This window comes from Heterodontus francisci, chromosome 23 (genome assembly GCF_036365525.1).
Source record: "Heterodontus francisci isolate sHetFra1 chromosome 23, sHetFra1.hap1, whole genome shotgun sequence".
Taxonomy (NCBI): Eukaryota; Metazoa; Chordata; class Chondrichthyes; order Heterodontiformes; family Heterodontidae; genus Heterodontus; species Heterodontus francisci.
The window spans coordinates 2,550,072-2,574,446 of NC_090393.1; the positions used below are offsets into that span (position 1 = coordinate 2,550,072).

The 24,375-nt window shown below is 43.6% G+C and overlaps 2 protein-coding genes across 5 annotated transcripts in view; one reads left to right on the forward strand and one right to left on the reverse strand.

The window, feature by feature from the left end:
- Nucleotides 1–8,122, forward strand: LOC137382524 (uncharacterized). The gene is made up of 3 exons (XM_068054513.1): nucleotides 1–318; nucleotides 4,150–4,434; nucleotides 7,559–8,122. Exons 1-3 carry the CDS (start codon nucleotides 127–129, stop codon nucleotides 7,682–7,684), a joined length of 603 nt encoding a protein of 200 aa, XP_067910614.1. The 5' UTR covers nucleotides 1–126; the 3' UTR covers nucleotides 7,685–8,122.
- The window catches only part of gtf2h3 (general transcription factor IIH, polypeptide 3), a 27,344-nt gene continuing 10,529 nt past the window's right edge, over nucleotides 7,561–24,375 (reverse strand). For 2 of the 4 annotated variants that reach the window (XM_068054510.1, XM_068054509.1), the window contains 5 exons: nucleotides 17,690–17,743; nucleotides 16,958–17,026; nucleotides 10,501–10,636; nucleotides 10,385–10,421; nucleotides 7,561–10,281 (listed from right to left, as the gene is read on the reverse strand). In XM_068054510.1, coding sequence (XP_067910611.1) covers nucleotides 10,194–10,281; nucleotides 10,385–10,421; nucleotides 10,501–10,636; nucleotides 16,958–17,026; nucleotides 17,690–17,743 — 384 coding nt within the window. In that variant the 3' untranslated portion in view covers nucleotides 7,561–10,193. The remainder of the gene's footprint in view (nucleotides 10,282–10,384; nucleotides 10,422–10,500; nucleotides 10,637–16,957; nucleotides 17,027–17,689; nucleotides 17,744–24,375) is intronic. The other 2 variants (XM_068054507.1, XM_068054508.1) reach the window with 2 other exon arrangements.

Below are 24,375 nucleotides of genomic sequence, written 5' to 3' on the forward strand. Positions count from 1 at the left end.
ACCTTTTTAACTGACTGCTTTCCTGCTGATAAATTCTGCTGCCATCCCACTGAATCAGTATTTCAGTCTGTCTAAAGTCTTGCCCTGCTTCCTGCCTTTTTGGATGATACAACATATTTTGTACCCATGGATCGTGAGTTGAAACGTACTTTGGGTTTTGTTCCGAGGATGGCAAATGATTTAGAAACCAGCATTCGACTGTCTTTGTCCTTCTTAAGCAAAAACGATCCAGTCTATTCTCTTTGTGTTGCTGATATGATGGCAGCACCCCAGTCTGTTCATAACCAGTTTATTAAGGACCAGAGAGCCCTGCTGGAGGTACATTTGATTGTTTCCTGTAGTTTATGTCAGTATAAATACCAATAATTCTTACCTATCTGCCAGATTTGCAGGAACAGTTTTACTAAAGAGTGTTGCTAACTCTGTAACTGTAAATTGGGAGTTCTTAAAACTTACTTATCTCTAATCAGAGTATAAATTATGTTGGGGGAGGAGTCCTTGGTGTTGGTCTTGAATGTTGATCTTTAAGTTGTTTGTTGTGGCTCAGTGTTAGCAATCTCGCCTCAGTCAGGAGAGACATGAGTGCATAATTTATACTGACACTTCTAGTGCAGTACTGAGGTGCTGTCTTTCAGATGAGATGTTAAACTGAGACCCCGTATGTCTTCGCAGTTGGATGTAAAAGGTGCCATGACACTATTTCAAAGAAAAGAAGAGTTATCCTGGTGTCATGCCAATATTTATCCCTAAACCAATATCACTATAACAGATTATTTGGTCATTTTCACATTACTGTTTGTGGGATCTTGCTGTCCACAGATTGGCTGCTGTGTTTCCTACATTACAACAGTGACTGCACTTCAAAAGTACTTCATTGGCTGTAAAGCACTTTGGAACATCCTGTAGTTGTGAAAGGCGCTATATAAATACAAGGGTTTATTTGTCTGTTTCCTTTTAGTGTCCTTTCACTAACAGATGTTGACTCAGCTGCTGAACTTGTGCAGTGTTTTCTGTTTTGGTTTTATACCTTCTATACCCACACCACTTTTGGAGGGCAGGTAAGAAAGAACTTTCATTTATATAGTAACTTATCCTCAGGACATCACAAAGCACTTTCCAACTGATTCCAAAGAATTACTGTTGATGTGAGGTCACTTTTCTCAGTCAAATATTTAAAAAATTACAAGATTGTGCTAACAAATAACATAAATGAGCAGTTAATTTGGTAGTGTTTGTTTTGGGTGAGTGAGTGAGGAATGTTTTCCTGCTCTTCAAATAGTGCTACAGGATCTTTTAATTCCAGCTGAATAGCCATAGAAGAGCTTTAGAGAATAAAGATAATAAGATTTCAGATTTCCAGCATCTGCAGTATTTTGCTTTTATTTTAGAGGATAAAGAGGTGGGTTAAGAGGAGAGAGGATTGGGGGGTGGGGGTGGGGGGGGGGGGGGTGGTGGGGGTGGGTGGTTTAGGTGAAGTGAAGGAGAATGTGCAACAGGTAAGTCAGAGGAATGGAGAGTTTGGTGGGTAGGCAAGGATTGTAGAGTTAGATGATAGGGGATGATATCATGGGAGATTTAAAAGACAAGAATTTTGCATTTGAAGCATTGGGAGACTGGGAGCCAAGGTAGGTCAACAAGACTAGTAATGATGATCAAGCAATGTGGGATAGCAGAGTTTTGGACAAACTGAATTTCATGGAGGGTGGAGAATGGGAGGATAGTGAGGAGATCAATGGAGTAATCGAGTCTAGAGTCTGAAACACAACCTCAAAGAAAGTTAAAAGCAAAATACTGCGGATGCTAGAAATCTGAAATAAAAACAAGAAATGCTGGAAATACTCAGCAGGTCTGGCAGCATCTGTGGAGAGAGAAGCAGAGTTAACGTTTCAGGTCAGTGACCTTCAGCAGAACTGGAAAATATTAGAAATGTAAAAGGTTATAAGCAAGTAAAGTGGGGGTGGGGCAAGAGATAACAAAGGAGAAGGTGTAGATAGGACAAGGTCATAGAATAGCTGACCAGAAGGTCATGGAGCAAAGGCAAACAATATGTTAATGGTGTGTTGAAAGACAAAGCATTAGTACAGATAGGGTGTTAACGGACTGAAAATTGAACAGTCGCAAGTACAAACATGAAAAAAAAACAATGGGTAAGCAAACTGAACAATCTAAGATGAAATAAAATAAAATAAACACAAAAAATATATATATAAAAAAAAGAAAAAAATAACTGAAAATAAAAGTAAAATGGGGGGCCCGTCATGCTCTGAAATTATTGAACTCAACGTTCAGACCGGCAGGCTGTCGTGTACCTATTCGGTAAATGAGATGCTGTTCCTCGAGCTTGCGTTGATGTTCACTGGAACACTGCAGCAATCCCAGGACAGAGATGTGAGCATGAGAGCAGGGGGCAGTGTTGAAATGGCAAGCAACCGGGAGCTCGGGGTCCTGCTTGCAGACTGAGCGGAGGTGTTCCGCAATGCGGTCACCCAGTCTGCATTTGGTCTCCCCAATGTAGAGGAGACCACATTGTGAGCAGCGCATACAGTAAACTACATTGAAAGAAGTACAAGTAAATCGCTGCTTCACCTGAAAGAAGTGTTTGGGGCCTGGGATAGTGAGGAGAGAGGAGGTAAATGGGCAGGTATTACACCTCCTGCGATTGCAGGGGAAGGTGCCGTGGGAAGGGGATTAGGTGGTGGGGGTAATAGAGGAGTGGACCAGAGTGTCACGGAGGGCCCGATCCCTTCGGAATGCTGACAGGGGAAGGGAGGGGAAGATGCGTTTGGTAGTGACATCACGCTGGAGGTGGCAGAAATGGCGGAGGATGATCCTTTGGATATGGAGGCTGATGGGGTGGAAAGTGAGGACAAGGGGAACCCTGTCAAGGTTCTGGGATGATCTTCAGATGATCTGCTCTGATGATGCTACCTTCCATGACAGCGCTTCTGATATGTCTTCCTTTTTCCTCAACCGAGGATTCCCCCCCACTGTGGTTGACAGGGCCCTCAACCGTGTCCGGCCCATTTCCCACACCTCTACCCTCACCCCTTCCCCTCCCTCCCAGAACTGTAACAGGATTCCCCTTGTCCTCACTTTCCACCCCATCAGCCTCCATATCCAAAGGATCATCCTCCGCCGTTTCCGCCACCTCCAGTGTGATGCCACTACCAAACGCATCTTCCCCTCCCTTCCCCTGTCACCATTCCGAAGGGATCGTTCCCTCCGTGACACCCTGGTCCACTCCTCCATTACCCCCACCATCTCATCCCCTTCCCACAGCACCTTCCCCTGCAATCGCAGGAGGTGTAATACCTGCCCATTTACCTCCTCTCTCCTCACTATCCCAGGCCCCAAACACTTCTTTCAGGTGAAGCAGCAATTTACTTGTACTTCTTTCAATGTAGTATACTGTATTCGCTGCTCACACTATGGTCTCCTCTACATTGGGGAGACCAAACGCAGACTGGGTGACCGCATTGCGGAACACCTCCGCTCAGTCCGCAAGCAGGACCCTGAGCTCCCGGTTGCTTGCCATTTCAACACTCCCCCCTGCTCTCATGCTCACATCTCTGTCCTGGGATTGCTGCAGTGTTCCAGTGAACATCAATGCAAGCTCGAGGAACAGCATCTCATTTACCGATTAGGCACACTACAACCTGCCAGACTGAACATTGAGTTCAATAATTTCAGAGCATGACGGCCCCCCATTTTACTTTTATTTTTAGTTATTTTTTTCTTTTTCCTTTTTTATATATATATATTTTTTTGTGTTTATTGTATTTCATCTTAGTTTGTTCAGTTTGCTTACCCATTGTTTTTTTTTTCATGTTTGTACTTGCGGCTGTTCAATTTTCAGTCCGTTTACACCCTTTATGTACTAATGCTTTGTCTTTCAACACACCATTAACATATCTTTGCTCCATGACCTTCTGGTCAGCTATTCTGTGACCTTGTCCTATCTACACCTTCTCCTTTGTTATCTCTTGCCCCACCCCCACTTTACTTGCTTATAACCTTTTACATTTCCAATATTTGCCAGTTCTGAAGAAGGGTCACTCTGCTTCTCTCTCCACAGATGCTGCCAGACCTGCTGAGTGTTCCCTCAAAGAAAGTTAGTTCAGTAATTTGATAATTTGGTTTCCATTTTAGAATTTAAGGAGGCTGGAATACCAAAAACTAACCAAAATGAGGCAACTCAATGAAGAAAGGCAGCATTTCGCTCTACTAATGAAAAGAAAACTGGCTCCCAGAGTCAACAGATGGGCTTCCCCTCCACACTCACATTGCCCTCCCAAAAAACCCCTAAGGGCAACTTACTCCAGTGTAAACATCTCTGCTCCCACTGGAAGTAAAGGCACAAGGACAGAGCATCTTATTAAGTGCCCATCTGATGTCAAGTCAGAGGTTGCCAACAACAAAGCCAAATTCTTAAAGGTAAGTGTAAATCTAACTAGAAACTGGTATTGTAGCTTCAAGCGGCTTTGCAAAGTTATTTTTCACTCCTGCCTTTTCGCTTGATCTGGCTTTTCTCTTCCAGCTCCAAACCCTCCCCCAGTTAGGAGAGTAACCATTTCAGAGGATTTTGTAACTAGCTAACAGCTGTGGAACTGCAACCCCTCCATTATTTTGCAAATAGCTGGTGCCCATTCAACAGTTTCTTCAGTAGCCGGCGGATTTAAACACATAGTTCACGTTTCTCTTGGGCACTTTACAGTTAAACAACAGGAACAGCCTCAGTGCAGATTAAAATACTGGGCTTGCCAAGATTCCAAATTCCACAGATCCAAAGGAGCAGTACCTGAAATTATATGAGGTTTTATTTTTTATTTTATTCATTGTCTGGATATAGGCGTCATGGCAAGGCCAGCATTTATTGCCCATCCCTAGTTGCTGAGGTCATCAAGAATGGGAAAAAGCAGCTACATATTTCAGACTGATAGCTCACAGCCAACTACAATCACTATCAATCAGAACAAAAAAAATTGAGACTTTAAGTAAATAGGCAATGGATAGTCTTTAAAGAAATATTACATAGTTTACAGCAACTGTACATTCCTTCAAGGCACAAAAACCCCAAAAGTAAAGGCAGTCAACCGTAAATAACAAAGTAGGTTAAGGATTTTATAAGATTAAAAGAAAAGGCTTATAAAGTTGCTAAAAATAGTCGTAAACCTGAGGATTGGGAGGATTTTAAAATACAGCAAAGGAGGATGAAGAAACTGATAAAGGGAGAATAGAATATGAATGTAAGCTAGCAAAAAATATAAAAATGGATTGTAAAAGCTTCTATAGGTACGTAAAAAGGAAACATTTGGCTAAGCCAAATGTGGGTCCATTACAGGCAGAGTCAGGAGAATTTATAATGGGGAATAGAAAAATGGCAGAGAAGCGAAATGATTACTTTGTGTCTGTCTTCACTGAGGAAGATACAAGAAATCTCCCAGAATTAGCGATCCAAGGGATTAGGGAAAATGAGGAATTGAAGGAAATTAGTATTAGTAAGAAGGTTGTATTGGAGAAATTAATGGGACTGAAGGTTGATAAGTCCCCAGGACCTGATATTCTACATCCCAGAATGTTGAGAGGTAGCTATGGAGATAGTGGATCCATTGGTGATCATCTTCCAAAATTCTATAGATTCTGGAGCAGTTCCTGCAGATTGGAAGGTCGCAAATATCACCCCACTACTTAAGAAGGGAGGGAGAGAGAAAACGGGGAATTACAGACCTGTTAGTCTTACATCAGTTGTTGGGAAAATGTTGGAATCTATTCTAAAGGATGTGATAAACGGACACTTGGATAATAATGATCTGATTGGGCATAGTTAACATTAAAGGCCTGCTCGGGTCTGAAAATGAAACCTGACCCGAGCCCAACAGAACCACATCCCACCTGAGCCCAACCCAGCCCAACTCCTTTGATTTTTTCCCGTGCCCAACCCGACCGCCGGAATAAAGTTGATTAAAGAGGTTGTACTCTACCTTGGATGGAATCGCTCACTGCAGGCTAGTGCGGAATGTTTCCCGCCTTGACGTCCTGGCTGTCACTGTGTCCGACACGGCCTGACCCGACCCGACCCGACCCCGATTGCCGGACCCGGAAGAGCGATCCAACCCGAACCTGAACCTGACACGTCATTGGACCCGGTCAGGTTCGGGTTGGGTAGCCATGCTCTAGTCAACATGGATTTATGAATGGGAAATCATGTTTGATGAAACCGTTGGAGTTTTTTGAGGATGTTACTAACAGAATTGATAAAGGGGAATTGATGGACGTGGTATACTTGGATTTTCAGAAGACCTTTGATAAAAGTCCCCCACAGGAGGTTGGTTAGCAAAATTAAAGCACATGGGATAGGAGGTAATATACTGGCATGAATTAAGGTTTGGTTAACAGGCAGAAAACAGAGATTAGGAATAAACGGGTCATTCTCGCATTGGCAGGCTGTGACTAGTGGGGTACGACAGGGATCAGTGCTTGGGCCCCAGCTGTTCACAATATATATCAATGATTTGGATGTGGGGACCAAATGTAGTATTTCCAAGTTCGCTGATGAAACAAAACTAGGTGGGAATGTGTGTTGTGAGGAAGATGCAAAGCCGCTTCAACGAGATTTGGGAAGACTTGGTGAGTGGGTAAGAACGTGGCAGATGGAATATAACGTGGAAAGATGTGAGGTTATTCACTTTGGTAGGAGGAACAGATGTGCAGAGTATTTCTTAAATGGTAAGAGATTAGAAAGTGTAGATGTACAAAGGGACCTGGGTGTTCTTGTCAATAAATCACTGAAAGCTAACATGCAGGTGCAGCAAGCAATTAAGAAGGCTAATGGTATGTTAGCCTTTATCGCAAGAGGATTTGAGTACAGGAGTAGTGAAGTCTTGCTTCAATTGTATAGAACCTTAGTTAGACCTCACCTGGAGTACTGTGTGCAGTTTTGGTCCCCTTACCTTAGGAAGGATATTATTGCCATAGAGGGAGTGCAATGAAGGTTCAGCAGACTTGTTCTTGGGATGGCGGGACTGTCCTTTGAAGAGAGATTGGGGAAACTGGGCCTGTATTCTCCAGAGTTTTGAAGAATGAGAGGTGATCTCATTGAAACCTACAAAATATTTAAAGGGATAGACAGGGTAGATGCAGCTAAGATGTTTCCCCTGGTTGGGGAGTCTAGAACCAGGGGACATAATTTCAAAATAAGGGGGAAGCCACTCAGGACAGAGATGAGGAGAAATTTCTTTACTCAGAGGGTTGTGAATCTTTGATATTCTCTCCCCCAGAGGGGTGTGGAAGCTCAGTCATTGAGTATGTTTAAAGCAGAGATCGACATTTCTAAATACAAATGACATAAGGGGATATGGGGATAGTGTGGGGAAAAGGCAATGAAGTGGAAGATCAGCCATGATTGTACTGAATGGCAGAGCAGGCTCGATGGGCTGAATGGCCTACTCCTGTTCCTATTAAGATGATTTTGTGAAATGCAAAGCACATTGCTCTGGAAAGTTGTACTCTGTCCAGAACTGAATAACCCAGAATGAAAACTCATTCATTTTTATTTCAGGTATCACATGCCCACTTTACTACAACAGTGCCCAAGAACATATGCACCTGCTCACATAAAAAGCTTCTGAAAAGAGCAAGTTCTCTCCCAGATCTCCGGTTTGCCATCTCTGATTTTGATCTTTAACACAAAATACTAGAGGACTTTTTTTTGGAGGAAAACATGTTCCATTTTTACTTCATGTAAAAGCACAAAAAGAAAATGATAATTTGGGAATAAGCTGAAAGTTGTTGGCTTCTCACATTTCTGATTTTAGTGCAGAAATCCAAAGGGTTAATAAAGTGCACAGGACGCAATATCTGGGCTCTGTTTCTGTGACACTAAGGCAGTGTTGTTCAATACATTATCCACTAGCCACACATGGCTAATAGGGAAGCCAGATGTGACTAACTACATTTCTGATTCATAAATAAAAATGAGTAATAGACAGCATCATTGGGCTTTTGATCTCACTCGTACTCATGTTGTAAATTAAAGTGAACTGTAACCTTTTTGTGCATTTGTTGGTAAAATGGTTACTGAATGGTGTGAAATGTTTGTTAAATAAATACACAAGTACATTTAGCCTATTGTAAGACCTTTTCTACTAAAATTAGTGCATGGGGGAAAAACAGTATCTGTAGCAAGTGGTTTCTACTGGACAAACACTGATCGAAGATCTGGGCTAATCCAGCAGTATTCACCACTGGAGACTAAAGTCACATGATGAACTCCATGTTTGTTTAATAAATAACCAGGTAACGTAGCTTTACTGGAAGTTTAGAACTAGTTTCTTTCTGCACCTGTTCAGTTTGATTCCTGATCTGTCCTTTCTTTCTGTGCTCAAGGAGCTTGGTGAGAGGCAGACATTCCCAATTCTGTCTAAAACAATTTTCTGAAAATCAGCAGAGTTAATCTCTTTCCTCGTGTTTTCCTCCCTCTTCCTGTGTCAGACAGCATTCCCTGGGTCAGAGGAGGAGGTGTGCAGAGGGTTATTCACACATTGTCTCCTCTCCTCCCACCTGTGGTACTACACCTCATGAATGGTGAATTATGGCTGTCAAACAATCACCCATTAAATGGAACAACACTTAGCACCTGGATCCAGAACTTTATTAATAAAATCCACTTGGCTGATGAGAATTCTCTCTCTTCAGATCCCAACAGGAGGGGCAGAAGTTTCCCAAAAGGAAACAAATGGAACCAGTTTCAATTGCCCTCACCTCACTGTGCTGGTTTCAGCTGGACAGGGAGAGGATCTCTAGTCACTTAGCAGCTCAAAGAAGAATATGCTCAGCAGGCTTCTGAGAGTGAGATCCCTGCTCCCTCTCAGCTGTGTAGCACAGGGGGAAAATCTAAAACCAAACTGAGAAAGGAGCTGAAACAGGGAACAATTTTAAAATTTGCAGATGACACAAAACTTGGAAGTATTGTGAACTGTGAGCAGGATAGCGATAAACTTCATGAGGACATAGACAGGCTGGTGAAAAGGGTGGACACATGGCAGATGAAATTTAATGCAGAAAAATGTGAAGTGATTCATTTTGGTAGGAAGAACAAGGAAAAGCAATATAAAATAAAGGATACAATTCTAAAGGGGGTGCAGGAGCAGAGATACCTGGGGGTACATGTGCACAAATCATTGAAGGTTGCAGGGCAGGTTGAGAAAATGGTTACTAAAGCATTTGGGATCCTGGGCTTTATAAATAGGGGCATAGAGTACAAAAGCAAGGAAGTTATGATAAACTTGTATAAAACACTGGTTCGGCCTCAACTGGAGTATTGTGTCCAGTTCTGGCACCACACTCTTGGAAGGATGTGAAGGCATTAGAGAGGGTGCAGAAAAGATTCACGAGAATGGTTCCAGGGATGAGGAACTTCAGTTACGTGGATAGGTAGGAGAAGCTGGGCCTGTTCTCCTTAGAGAGAAGGTTGAAAGAAGATTTGATAGAGGTGTTCAGAATCATGAGAGGTCTGGACAGAGCAGATAGAGAGAAAATGTTACCATTGGTGGAAGGATCCCGAACCAGAGGACACCGATTTAAGGTGATTGGCAAAAGAAGCAACAACATCATGAGGAAAAACTTTTTTATGCGGTGAGTGGTTAAGATCTGGAACACGCTGCCTGAGTGTGGTGGAGGCAGATTCGATCAAGGCCTTCAAAAAAGAACTGGATAACCATCTGAAGAGAAAAGATTTGCAGGGCTACGGGGAAAAGGCAGGAGAGTTGGACTAGGTGAATTGCTCTTGCAGAGAGCTGGCACAGACACGACAGGCCGAATGGCCTCCTTCTGTGCTGTAACCATTCTATGATTTCTGATTCCAGTACACCTTTTTCAGAGTGCTTTCTGTACCATGTGTTTATTCTCTAACCAACATGAGCATTTACAAAAAGAGACACAACAAATCAGTCAAAGAAACTTGTCAAAAGAAATGTTTCCAAGTCTGTGAATATTTCAACCACAATATATAAAGAGTTTAACACTGTCCCAGTCTGAACTCCTCGTGCCATTATATCGGCTGCAGAAGTAATACGTGGGAATGTTATCACCAATATCTGGATTATTGCACTGATTCCAGTGAACACCTGAGGCAGGTAAAAGAGGAGAGATTCCAATGGAGTAAGGGCTCACTGAATGATTCCTGTTCACTGATGTCAACTCGTTAAGTAGTTCAGTGTCGGGAGTTTTGGCTTCTTCTTCTTGGTTTTCAGTACAGGTGGCAGAGCAATTCTGAAGGCAGTCCTGGATTTAAAACAAAAATAAAAGAGTGCCACCAAATCATATCAAATCATAATGAACAAACGTTCAAGAAGAATTGAGAAACTGAACTTTGTACAATACTCACTCGCATGTGGTGCAGATGGGACTGAAGTTGCAAAATACTGAATTAAAAAGAGAAATTCATTAAAAACTAATCACAGACCAATCAATTAAAAAAAAAACAGCTGTACTGAAACTCACTTGATAAGCAGACAGAACACACATAACCAATTTCAATCAGATTACGGTGGCAGAAGCAGGCAGCTCTATAATCCACATGAACTGGAGGCGGAAGGACTAGCTGGGACCTCTGCTCTGGGTCTGGTAAAAACACCCACTATGGGGGAAAACATACAAACAGTTAGAAGATTAAATTTTTAAAAGCCCGCAAGAACTTACAATATAGCCTGTTGCAAGCTGAGAAAATGAAGCCTTAGAATCATAGAAAGTTTAAGGCACAGAAAAAGGCCACTTGGGCCATCGTGCCTGTGCCGGCCAAAAAACAATCCTCCGATTCTAATCCCACCTTCCAGCATTTGGTCCGTAGCCCTGTAGATTACAGCACTTGAGGTGCATATCTAGACTCCTTGTGAATGAGTTGAGGGTTTCTGCCTCAACTAGCTTTCACTACTCCACACCTCAACTAGCCTTCACTACTCCACACCTCAATTAGCCTTCACTACTCCACACCTCAACTTGCCTTCACTACGTTGATAAATTTTTGTTGAGTAAGGGTATCAAGGGCTATGGAGCAATGGTGGGTAAATGAGGTTGAGACACAGATCAGCCACGATCTAAATGAATGGCGAGAGAGGCTTGAGGGGCCGTATGGCCTTCTGCTGCTCTTATGTTCACACAAAAATGTTCCAGAGGTATAATTGAAAAAAAAAGACTTGGACTTATACAGTGCCTTTCACGACCATCAGACGTCTCAAAGTGCTTTACAGCAATTAAATACTTTTTGAAGTGCAGTCACTGTTTTAGGAAACGTGGCAGCCAATTTGTGCACAGCAAGCTCCCACAAACAGCAATGTGATAACAACACAAAGTTTAATTTGGAATTTTTCATCAGGCATCACAAAACTGACTCAGGCCCATCAACAAACCTAAACTTTGAATCAACTGACTCAAACATAATACTTAAACTCTGAACCATCCTATTATCTTCTCAGCCCTGATGTTCTGAGTAAGTACAATGTGAGTTTGGAGGATATTTTGCCAAGTTTATTAAAATTCACAACTGACTATTTGACCTCACAACCTCGGAGTTACAAGTCCAGGACTTTCACCTCTACACTACCTTACGCTTTGGGATCCACCCAGAGTGGCAGTCTGACAGCTGCTAAATGGAATAGCTCCTCCAGGAGGAGTTAACACAAAGCTAAGGAAAAAGAAGGCTGGCGTGAGGAGTCATAAACACATGGTCCTGAGGAAGACACAACGGATTCTTGACATTTACATATTTTATTTCCAATCTTGGGTGTCTTGAATAGCAAAAAACTCTCACTCATCCCATCCCCTTACCTATCCATGTACAGTACATCCCCTTACCTATCCATGTACAGTACATCCCCTTATCTATCAACGTACAGTACATCCCCTTACCTATCCATGTACAGTACATCCCCTTATCAACGTACAGTACATCCCCTTACCTATCCATGTACAGTAATACCCCTTATCTATCAACGTACAGTACATACCCTTATCAACGTACAGTACATCCCCTTACCTATCCATGTACAGTACATCCCCTTATCCATGTACAGTACATCCCCTTACCTATCCATGTACAGTACATCCCCTTACCGATCCATGTACAGTACATCCCCTTATCTATCAACGTACAGTACATCCCCTTACCTATCCATGTACAGTACATCCCCTTATCTATCAACGTACAGTAAATCCCTTTACCTATCCATGTACAGTACATCCCCTTATCGATCAACGTACAGTACATCCCCTTATCTATCAACGTACAGTACATCCCCTTATCTATCAACGTACAGTACATCCCCTTATCTATCAACGTACAGTACATCCCCTTATCTATCAATGTACAGTACATCCCCTTATCTATCAATGTACAGTACATCCCCTTGCCTATCAATGTACAGTACATCCCCTTGCCTATCAATGTACAGTACATCCCCTTATCTATCAATGTACAGTACATCCCCTTATCTATCAACGTACAGTACATCCCCTTACCTATCAATGTACAGTACATCCCCTTATCTATCAACGTACAGTACATCCCCTTACCTATCAACGTACAGTACATCCCCTTATCTATCAACGTACAGTACATCCCCTTACCTATCAACGTACAGTACATCCCCTTACCTATCAATGTACAGTACATCCCCTTATCAACGTACAGTACATCCCCTTATCAACGTACAGTACATCCCCTTACCTATCAACGTACAGTACATCCCCTTATCTATCAATGTACAGTACATCCCCTTATCTATCAACGTACAGTACATCCCCTTATCTATCAACGTACAGTACATCCCCTTATCTATCAATGTACAGTACATCCCCTTATCTATCAACGTACAGTACATCCCCTTGCCTATCAACGTACAGTACATCCCCTTGCCTATCAATGTACAGTACATCCCCTTATCTATCAACGTACAGTACATCCCCTTACCTATCAATGTACAGTACATCCCCTTATTTATCAACGTACAGTACATCCCCTTACCTATCAATGTACAGTACATCCCCTTATCAACGTACAGTACATCCCCTTATCTATCAATGTACAGCACATCCCCTTATCTATCAATGTGCAGTACATCCCCTTATCAACATACAGTACATCCCCTTATCTATCAACGTACAGTACATCCCCTTATCTATCAATGTACAGTACATCCCCTTATCAATGTACAGTAAATCCCCTTATCAATGTACAGTACATCCCCTTACCTATCAATGTACAGTAAATTCGCTTATCTATCAATGTACAGTACATCCCCTTATCTATCAATGTACAGTACATCCCCTTATCTATCAATGTACAGTACATCCCCTTATCTATCCATGTTATCTATCCTCGAGTCGCTCTGAACAGGCTCCAGAAGCTGGCCGAGCACGTCTACCCTGAGGCACAGTGTGGCTTTCGTGCAGAGAGATCGACCATTGACATGCTGTTCTCCCTTCGTCAGATACAGGAGAAATGCCGTGAACAACAGATGCCCCTCTACATTGCTTTCATTGATCTCACCAAAGCCTTTGACCTCGTCAGCAGACGTGGTCTCTTCAGACTACTAGAAAAGATCGGATGTCCACCAAAGCTACTAAGTATCATCACCTCATTCCTGACAATATGAAAGGCACAATTCAACATGGTGGCTCCTCATGAGAGCCCTTTCCTATCGTGAGTGGTGTGAAACAGGGCTGTGTTCTCGCACCCACACTTTTTGGGATTTTCTTCTCCCTGCTGCTTTCACATGCGTTCAAATCCTCTGAAGAAGGAATTTTCCTCCACACAAGATCAGGGGGCAGGTTGTTCAACCTTGCCCGTCTAAGAGCGAAGTCCAAAGTACGGAAAGTCCTCATCAGAGAACTCCTCTTTGCTGACGATGCTGCTTTAACATCTCACACTGAAGAGTGCCTGCAGAGTCTCATCGACAGGTTTGCGTCTGCCTGCAATGAATTTGGCCTAACCATCAGCCTCAAGAAAACGAACATCATGGGGCAGGACGTCAGAAATGCTCCATCCATCAATATTGGCGACCACGCTCTGGAAGTGGTTCAAGAGTTCACCTACCTAGGCTCAACTATCACCAGTAACCTGTCTCTAGATGCAGAAATCAACAAGCGCATGGGTAAGGCTTCCACTGCTATGTTCAGACTGGCCAAGAGAGTGTGGGAAAATGGCGCACTGACACGGAACACAAAAGTCCGAGTGTATCAGGCCTGTGTCCTCAGTACCTTGCTCTACGGCAGCGAGGCCTGGACAACGTATGCCAGCCAAGAGCGACGTCTCAATTCATTCCATCTTCGCTGCCTTCGGAGAATACTTGGCATCAGGTGGCAGGACTATATCTCCAACACAGAAGTCCTTGAAGCGGCCAACACCCCCAGCTTATACACACTACTGAGTCAGCGGCGCTTGAGATGGCTTGGCCATGTGAGCCGCATGGAAGATGGCAGGATCCCCAAAGACACATTGTACAGCGAGCTCGCCACTGGTATCAGACCCACCGGCCTTCCATGTCTCCGCTATAAAGACGTCTGCAAACGCGACATGAAATCGTGTGACATTGATCATAAGTCGTGGGAGTCAGTTGCCAGCATTCGCCAGAGCTGGCGGGCAGCCATAAAGACAGGGCTAAATTATGGCGGGTCGAAGAGACTTAGTAGTTGGCAGGAAAAAAGACAGAGGCGCAAGGGGAGAGCCAACTGTGCAACAGCCCCGACAAACAAATTTCTCTCCAGCACCTGTGGAAGAGCCTGTCACTCCAGAATTGGCCTTTATAGCCACTCCAGGCGCTGCTTCACAAACCACTGACCACCTCCAGGCGCGTATCCATTGTCTCTCGAGATAAGGAGGCCCAAAAGAAAGATCCATGTACAGTACATCCCCTTATCTATCAACGTACAGTACATCCCCTTATCTATCAATGTACAGTAAATCCCCTTATCTATCCATGTACAGTACATCCCCTTACCTATCCATGTACAGTACATCCCCTTATCAATGTACAGTACATCCCCTTATCAATGTACAGTAAATCCCCTTATCTATCGACGTACAGTAAATCCCCTTATCTATCGACGTACAGTACATCCCCTTATCTATCAATGTACAGTACATCCCCTTATCTATCGACGTACAGTACATCCCCTTATCTATCGACGTACAGTACATCCCCTTACCTATCCATATACAGTACATCCCCTTACCGATCAATGTACAGTACATCCCCTTACCGATCAATGTACAGTACATCCCCTTATCGATCAACATACAGTAAATCCCCTTATCTATCAATGTACAGTACATCCCCTTACCTATCAACGTACAGTACATCCCCTTACCTATCAATGTACAGTACATCCCCTTATCTATCAACGTACAGTAAATCCCCTTATCTATCAACGTACAGTACATCCCCTTATCTATCCTCGTACAGTTCATCCCCTTACCTATCCTCGTACAGTTCATCCCCTTACCTATCAATGTACAGTAAATCCCCTTACCGATCAATGTACAGTACATCCCCTTATCGATCAACGTACAGTAAATCCCCTTATCTATCAACGTACAGTAAATCCCCTTACCTATCAACGTACAGTACATCCCCTTACCTATCAACGTACAGTACATCCCCTTACCTATCAACGTACAGTACATCCCCTTATCTATCAACGTACAGTAAATCCCCTTATCTATCAATGTACAGTACATCCCCTTATCTATCAATGTACAGTACATCCCCTTACCTATCAACGTACAGTACATCCCCTTACCTATCAATGTACAGTACATCCCCTTATCTATCAACGTACAGTAAATCCCCTTATCTATCAACGTACAGTACATCCCCTTATCTATCAATGTACAGTACATCCCCTTATCTATCAATGTACAGTACATCCCCTTATCAATGTACAGTAAATCCCCTTATCAATGTACAGTAAATCCCCTTATCAATGTACAGTAAATCCCCTTATCTATCGACGTACAGTACATCCCCTTACCTATCGACGTACAGTACATCCCCTTAAATATCGACGTACAGTAAATCCCCTTACCTATCGACGTACAGTACATCCCCTTATCTATCGACGTACAGTACATCCCCTTACCTATCAATGTACAGTAAATCCCCTTATCTATCAATGTACAGTAAATCCCCTTATCTATCAATGTACAGTACATGCCCTTATCTATCAATGTACAGTAAATCCCCTTAGCTATCAATGTACAGTAAATCCCCTTATCTATCAATGTACAGTACATCCCCTTATCTTTCAACGTACAGTACATCCCCATATCTTTCAACGTACAGTACATCCCCTTATCTTTCAACGTACAGTACATCCCCTTATCTATCAACGTACAGTACATCCCCTTATCTATCAACGTACAGTACATCCCCTTATCTTTCAACGTACAGTACATCCCCTTATCTATCAACGTACAGTACATCCCCTTATCTATCAACGTACAGTACATCCCCTTATCTTTCAACGTACAGTACATCCCCTTATCTTTCCATGTACAGTAAATCCCCTTATCTATCAACGTACAGTACATCCCCTTATCTATCAATGTACAGTAAATCCCCTTATCTATCAACGTACAGTAAATCCCCTTATCTATCAATGTACAGTACATCCCCTTACCTATCAATGTACAGTACATCCCCTTATCAATGTACAGTAAATCCCCTTTCCTATCAATATACAGTACATCCCCTTATCTATCAATGTACAGTACATCCTCTTACCTATCAATGTACAGTACATCCCCTTACCTATCAATGTACAGTACATCCCCTTACCTATCAATGTACAGTACATCCCCTTACCTATCCATGTACAGTACATCCTCTTACCTATCCATGTACAGTACTGTCAAACAAATCAGTAAGAAGCAAATTCTGTTTTTAAGTTATCTATAACTTACCAGTAAATATTGTGAGAGTGGCAGCATCTGCGGTATTTTTAAATACAATCCTCCGGTTATATCAGAAGCCTATAGACAAAAACAGTAAAACAAAACTGTTTAAAAACCCCTGCACATCCCAGTTACTACATTATTGCATTCCAGACTGATTTGAGGCAGACCAGAATCCAGACTTCAGTAAGCAGGGTTTTATGGGCTCCCACAAGCCATACACAGAGGTGTGTGTTGGGGGGACACCCACTGGACACAAGTATCCCACTGGACAGAAACACCAAATTCTGAACTACAGCTCCACTCACTGGGACTGTCTGGAGCAGGGTTCAAACCCTTGACTATCTGACTCGGAGGCAGGAATGCAACCACTGAGCCAAAGGTCACTGCACATGAAACTGGTGACATCCAGGGATTTGAAGGCAGCAGAGATTCACAATCAACGATTTTTGTGAGTCGGTGCCAATCTCCACTTAGGTGTCAATTGCAAAGTTCTCGAAGAAGCAGCAGTATTAAACAGGGGAGAGCAGCACAGTGAGAACACTGGACTCCATTTGCCAGTATTGCACGTCAAACATAAGAACCCCGTAACTGCTCGGTTGTTATTGTTAGATTTTTCAACCAGGCATAAATGAGGAAAGGCATTTTTACGATGTGTACACAAATGAAATGACTACATAGTGTTTATTTCATGCTGTGAAGCAGAAAGCTTTTAGTCTAGAGATGTGCATAATTACTTACTTGCTGTAGTAGCCCAGATTCAGAGTCCAAAACACATGCATCAATCAGAATATTCTGAAAAAGAGGATATCCACTAATGTAAACATCGACTCCCTCCACTACTAGCGCACCATGGCTGCTGTGTGTACCGAGTGAGAGAAGAGGATAAACTGAGCCCGAGGATTGAGGGACAGTCACTTACCTTCTGGGAGCGGAGCGGTCCTGCGGGGAGAACGCCGAGCGAGAGAAGAGGATAAGTTCAGCCCGAGGATCAAGGCCCAGTCACTTAGCGGCCTGCTACCCGACCCGAACCCGACGACATGTGTCAGGTTCGGGTCGGGTCGGGCCCATCTTCAGGGTACAGCTTTCGGGCTCAGGTTGAGTCAGGCTCAGTCCAGGTGAGCTCGGGTCGGGTCGGGTCGGGCCAGACACATACAGTAAGTGCTCTGCTGGTAAGTATTGAAATTAAAAAACCGACCTGAGCTGGGAGTCCTGGACGAAACTGAGTCTGCGCAGTGAGCGAGCTTCGTGGAGCTGCCCAGTCGGAAGGTAAGTAAAGGGATGGTCGGGTCGGGCTGTGTTCGGGTTGGGTTCGGGGCAGAATCGGAGGGACTCGGCCGAGTCGGGCTCGGGTCCGCTGTGGTCCAGTTGGGTTCTTTTTTCCCGACCTGAGCAGGCCTCTACAGTCACTTATCTTCCAGGAGCGGAGTGGAGAGGAGTTGGACCTGTGTGAGAGCAGTCCAGGATCGCCGGAGTTTGAAAAAAAAAGTCAACAGAGACATCACAGGAAAGCTGCAAGGTGATTGGTTGGTGACTAACAGCTGTTAGTACCTGGAAATAGCTTAAAAAAAATCAGGGGAAAGTTCTTTTTCTAAATCTACTGTATAAGTGATAAGGTTAGTACTAACAAAGTGTGTTATTGTAAATTAGCGTAATTTATTAAGGATTTTAAATTGTAGTGGGTAATGTTTGGAGTAGAACAAGGTCCCTAGTGTAATTAGTATTTTTTAATTAAAGGGAGTAACTAAGTACTCTAAAGGTAAGTTGTGTCAGGAGAGCTCAGCCCCGTGATATGCTCCTCCTGTGCTATGTGGGAAATCAGGGACACTTCCAGCATCCGCAATGCTGAGAACATCGTGGATAGCACGTTTAGTGAGGTGGTCACACCGCAGGTAATGGCTGCACAGGCAGAAAAGAGATGGGTGACCACCAGGCAGAGTAGTAGGCGCAGGCAAGTAGTGCAGGAGTGCCCTATGGCCATCCCCCTCTCAAACAGATATACCGCTTTGAATACTGTTTGGGGGGGGGGGGGGGCAGTGCGGGGGGGAAATGGCCTTCCAGGGGAAAGCAGCAACAGCCAAGTTCATGGCACCATGGATGGCTCTGCTGCACAGCATGGGGGGAAAAAGACTGGGAGAGCCATAGTGATAAGAGATTCAATTGTAAGGGGAACAGACAGGTGTTTCTGTGGCCGCAAACGAGACTCCAGGATGGTATGTTGCCTCCTTGGTGCTAGGGTCAAGGATGTCTCGGAGCGGCTGCAGGACATTCTCTAGGGGGAGAGCGAAACATAGAAAATAGGAGCAGGAGTAGGCCATTCGACTCTTTGAGCCTGCTCTGCCATTCATTATGATCATGGCTGATCATCCAACTCAGTAACCTGTTGCCACTTTCTCCCCATATCCTTTGATCCCTTTCGCCCCAAGAGCTATATCTAACTCCTTCTTGAAAACATACAATGTTTTGGCCTCAACTGCTTTCTGTGGTAGCGAATTCCACAGGCTCACCATTGTCTGGGTGAAGTAATGTCTTCTCATCTCAGTCCTGAAAGGTTTATCCCGTATCCTTACACTATGACCCCTGGTTCTGGACTCCCCACCATCGGGAACATCCTTCCTGCATCTACCCTGTCAAGTCCTGTTAGAATTTTACAGGTTTTATAGCCAGAGGTCATGGTACATGTCGGTACCAATGACATAGGTAGAAAAAGGGAAGAGGTCCTGCAAGATGAATTTAAGGAGTTAGGAGCTAAATTAAAAGCAGGACCTCAAAGGTAGGAATCTCAGGATTACTTCCTGTGCCACATGTTAGTGAGTATAGGAACAGGTGAATAGACCAGATGAATGTGTGGCTGGAGAAATGGTGCGGGAGGGAGGGATTAGATTCCTGGGACATCGGAACTGGTTGTGGGGAAGGTAGGACCTGCACAAGCGAGACGGGTTACACCCAGGCAGGACCAGAACCGATATCCTCGCAGGGCGTTTGCTAGTGCTGTTGGGGAGGATTTAAACTAGAATGGCAGGGGGATGGGAACCTGAGCGGGGAGACTGAGGAGGAGGAAACAAGGATAGAAAAGAAAGACAGGAAACAAAAAGGCAAAAGTGGAAGGCACAGAAATCAAGGGCAAGAAACAAATAGGGCCATAGTGCGAAATAATGCTAAGATGACTAAGAATGTTAAAAAGACAAGCTTAAAGGCATTGTGTCTCAATGCGCGGAGTATTCACAATAAGGTAGGCAAATTAACCGCGCAAATAGATGTAAATGGATACAATATAGTTGCGATTATGGAGACATGGCTGCAGGGTGACCAAGGATGGGAACTGAACATCCAGGGGTATTCAATATTTAGGAAGGACAGGCAAAAAGGGAAAGGAGGTGGAGTAGCATTGTTAGTAAAAGAGGAAATCAATACAATAGTGAGGAAGGATATTAGCTCAGAGAATCCTGATGTGGAATCTGTATGGGTGGAGCTAAGAAACACCAAGGGGCAGAAAACATTGGTGGGGGTTGTATATAGACCCCCAAACAGCAGTGGTGATGTAGAGGATGGCATTAAACAGGAAATTAGAGATGCATGCAATAAGGGTGCAACTGTCATTATGGGTGATCTTAATCTACATATAGATTGGGCAAACCAAATTAGCAATAAGACTGTAGAGAAGGAATTCCTGGAGTGTGTACGTGATGGTTTTTTGGACAAATACGTTGAGAAACCATCCTAGACTGGGTATTATGTAATGAGAAAGGATTAGTTAACAATCTTGTTGTGCGGGGTCCCTTGGGGAAGAGCGACCATAACATGATAGAATTCTTCATTAAGATGGAGAGTGAGAGAGTTGAACCCGAGACTAAGGTCCTGAATCTAAATAAAGGAAACTATGAAGGTATGAGGTGCGAGTTGGCTATGATAGATTGGGGAACGTTACTTAAAGGGTTGAAAGTGGATAGGCAATGGCTAGCATTTAAAGAGCGCATGGATGAATTACAACAATTGTTCATTCCTGTCTGGCGCAAAAATAAAACAGGAAGGGTGGCTCAACCGTGGCTTACAAAACAAATTAGGGATAGTATTAGATCCAAGGAGGAGAAATATAAAATGGCCAGAACAAGCAGCAAACCTGAGGATTAGAAGCAGTTTAGAATTCAGCAAAGGAGGACAAAGGGATTGATTAAAGGGGAAAAGAGAGTATGAGAGTAAACTTGCAGAGAACATAAAAACTGACTGTAAAAGCTTCTATAAATATGTGAAGAGAAAAAGATTAGTGAAGACTAATGTGGGTTCCTTACAGTCAGAAACGGGGGAATTTATAATGGGGAACAAAGAAATGGAAGACCAATTAAATACATACTTTGCTTCTGTCTTCACAAAGGAGGACACAAATTACCTCCCAGAAATGTTGGGGAACATAAGGTCTAGTGAGAAGGAGGAACTGTATGAAATCGGTATTAGTAGGGAAATGGTGTTAGGGAAATTGATGGGATTGAAGGCCAATAAATCCCCAGGGCCTGATAATCTACATCCCAGAGTACTTAAGGAAGTGGACCTAGAAATAGTAGATGCATTGCTGGTCATTTTTCAAAATTCTATAGCCTCTGGAACAGTTCCAATGGATTGGAGGGTAGCTAATGTAACCCCAATATTTAAAAAAAGAGGTAGAGAGAAAACAGGGAATTATAGACCGGTTAGCCTGACATCAGTAGTGGGGAAAATGCTAGAGTCCATTATAAAAGATGCAATAGCAGAGAACTTGGAAAAAAATGACAGGATCGGACAAAGTCAACATGGATTTACGAAAGGGAAATCATGCTTGACAAATCTATTGGAAATTTTTGAGGATGTAACTAGTAGACTAGATAAGGGAGAACCAGTATTTGGACTTTCAGAAAGCTTTCGATAAAGTCCCACATAAGAGATTAGCATGCAAAATTAAAGCACATGGGATTGGGGGTAAGGTACTGAGATGGATAGAGAACTGGTTGGCAGACAGAAAACAAAGAGTGAGAATAAACAGGTCTTTTTCCGAGTGGCAGGCATTGACTAGTGGGGTACCGCAGGGTTCAGTGCTAGGACCCCAGCTATTCACAATATATACTAAATGATATAGATGAGGGAATTAAATGTAATATTTCCAAGTTTGCAGATGACACAAAGCTGGGTGGGAGTGTGAGCTGTGAGGAGGATGCAGAGAAGCTCCAGTGTGATTTGGACAGGTTAAGTGAGTGGGCAAATACATGGCAGATGCAGTATAATGTGGATAAATGTGAGGTTATCCACTTTGGTGGCAAAAACAGAAAGGCAGATTATCCGATCGGTGCTAGATTGGGAAAGGGGGAGGTGCAGTGAGACCTGGGTGTCCTTGTGCACCAGTTGCTGAAAGTAAGCATGCAGGTGCAGCAGGCAGTTAAAAAGGCAAATGGTATGTTGGCCTTCATAGCGAGAGGATTCGAGTACAGGAGCAAGGATGTCTTGCTGCAATTATACAGGGCCTTGGTGAGAACACATCTGGAGTATTGTGTGCAGTTTTGGTCTCCTTATCTGAGGAAGGATGTTCTTGCTATGGAGGGAGTGCAGCGAAGGTCCACTAGACTGATTCCTGGGATGGCAGGACTCATGTATGAAGAGAGATTGGGTTGATTAGGCTTGTATTCGCTAGTGTTTAGAAGAATGTGAGGGGATCTCATAGAAACCTACAAAATCCTAACAGGACTGGACAGACTAAATGCAGGAAGGATGTTCCTAATGGCAGGGGAGTCCAGGACCAGGGGTCACAGTTTAAGGATAAGGGGTAAGCCATTTAGGACTGAGATTAGGAGAGATTTCTTCACCCAGAGAGTGGTGAACCTGTGGAATTCTCTACCACGGAAAGCAGTTGAGGCCAAATCATTAAAATATATTCAAGAAAGAGTTTGATATAGTTCTTAGGGCTAATGGGATCAAGGGATACGGGGAGAAAGCGGGAACAGGTTACTGAGTTTGGATGATCAGTCATGGTCTTACTGAATGGTGAAACAGGCTCGAACGGCCGAATGGCCTACTCCTGCTCCTACTTTTCTATGTTTCTATCTATGCACTGCAGCAACTCACCAAGGCTTTTTCAACAGTACCTTCCAAACCCGCGATCTCTACCACCTAGAAGGACAAGGGCAGCAGATACATGGGAACACCACCACCTGGAAGTTCCCCTCCAAGCCACACACCATCCTGACTTGGAACTATATCGCCGTTCCTTCACTGTCGCTGGGTCAGAATCCTGGAACGCCCTCGCTAACAGCACTGTGGGTGTACCTACCCCACATGGACTGCAGCAGTTCAAGGAGGCGACCCTCCACCACCTTCTCAGGGCAATTAGGGATGGGTGACCACTTTGTGGAACATCTCCGCTCAGTCCAAAAGCATGACCCCGAGCTTCCGGTTGCTGGCTATCTCAACACACCCCCCTGCTCTCATGCTCCCATCTCTGTGCTGGGTTTGCTGCAGTGTTCCAGCGAACATCAACGCAAGTTCAAGAAACAGCACCTCATTTACTGATTAGGCACACGACAGCCTGCCGGACTGAACATTGAATTCAATAATTTCAGAGCATGACTTATTTTACTTATATTTTTAGTACTTTTTTCTGTTTCTTTTTTACTTACTTTTTGTGTTTATTTTTTTTTTAGATTTAGAGATATAGCACTGAAACAGGCCCTTCGGCCTACCGAGTCTGTGCCGACCATCAACCACCCATTTATACTAATGCTACACTAATTCCATATTCCTACCACATCCCCACCAGTCCCTATATTTCCCTACCACCTACCTATACTAGGGGCAATTTATAATGGCCAATTTACCTATCAACCTGCAAGTCTTTGGCATGTGGGAGGAAACCGGAGCACCCGGAGGAAACCCACACAGACACAGGGAGAACTTGCAAACTCCACACAGGCAGTACCCAGAATTGAACCCGGGTCGCTGGAGCTGTGAGGCTGCGGTGCTAACCACTGCGCCGCCCAATTTATCTTTTATCTTAGTTTGTTGTTCAGTTTGCCTACCCACAGTTTTTTTCATGTTTGTACGTGTGGTTTTTCACTTTTCAGTCCGTTAACACCCTATCTGTACTAATGCTTTGTCTTTCAACACACCATTAACATATTGTTTGTCTTTGCTCCATGACCTTCTGGTCAGTTATTCTCTTTGACCTTGTCCTATCTACACCTTCTCCTTTGTTATCTCTTGCCCCACCCCTGCTTTACTTGCTTAAAACCTTTCACATTTCTAATATTTGCCAGTTCTGATGAAGGGTCACTGATCTGAAACGTTAACTCTGCTTCTCTCTGCGCAGATGCCGCCAGACCTGCTGAGTATTTCCAGCATTTCTTGTTTTTATTTCAGATTTCCAGCATCCGTAGTATTTTGCTTTTATTATATGAATAAATAAGGTG

Coding starts and splice junctions, on each gene's coding strand:
- LOC137382524 (XM_068054513.1), top strand. CDS start 127: ATGGATCGTGAGTTGAAACGTACTTTGGGTTTTGTTCCGAGGATGGCA. Junction 319..4,149: donor ACCAGAGAGCCCTGCTGGAG/GTACATTTGATT, acceptor TTTCCATTTTAG/AATTTAAGGAGGCTGGAATA. Junction 4,435..7,558: donor ACAAAGCCAAATTCTTAAAG/GTAAGTGTAAAT, acceptor TTTTTATTTCAG/GTATCACATGCCCACTTTAC.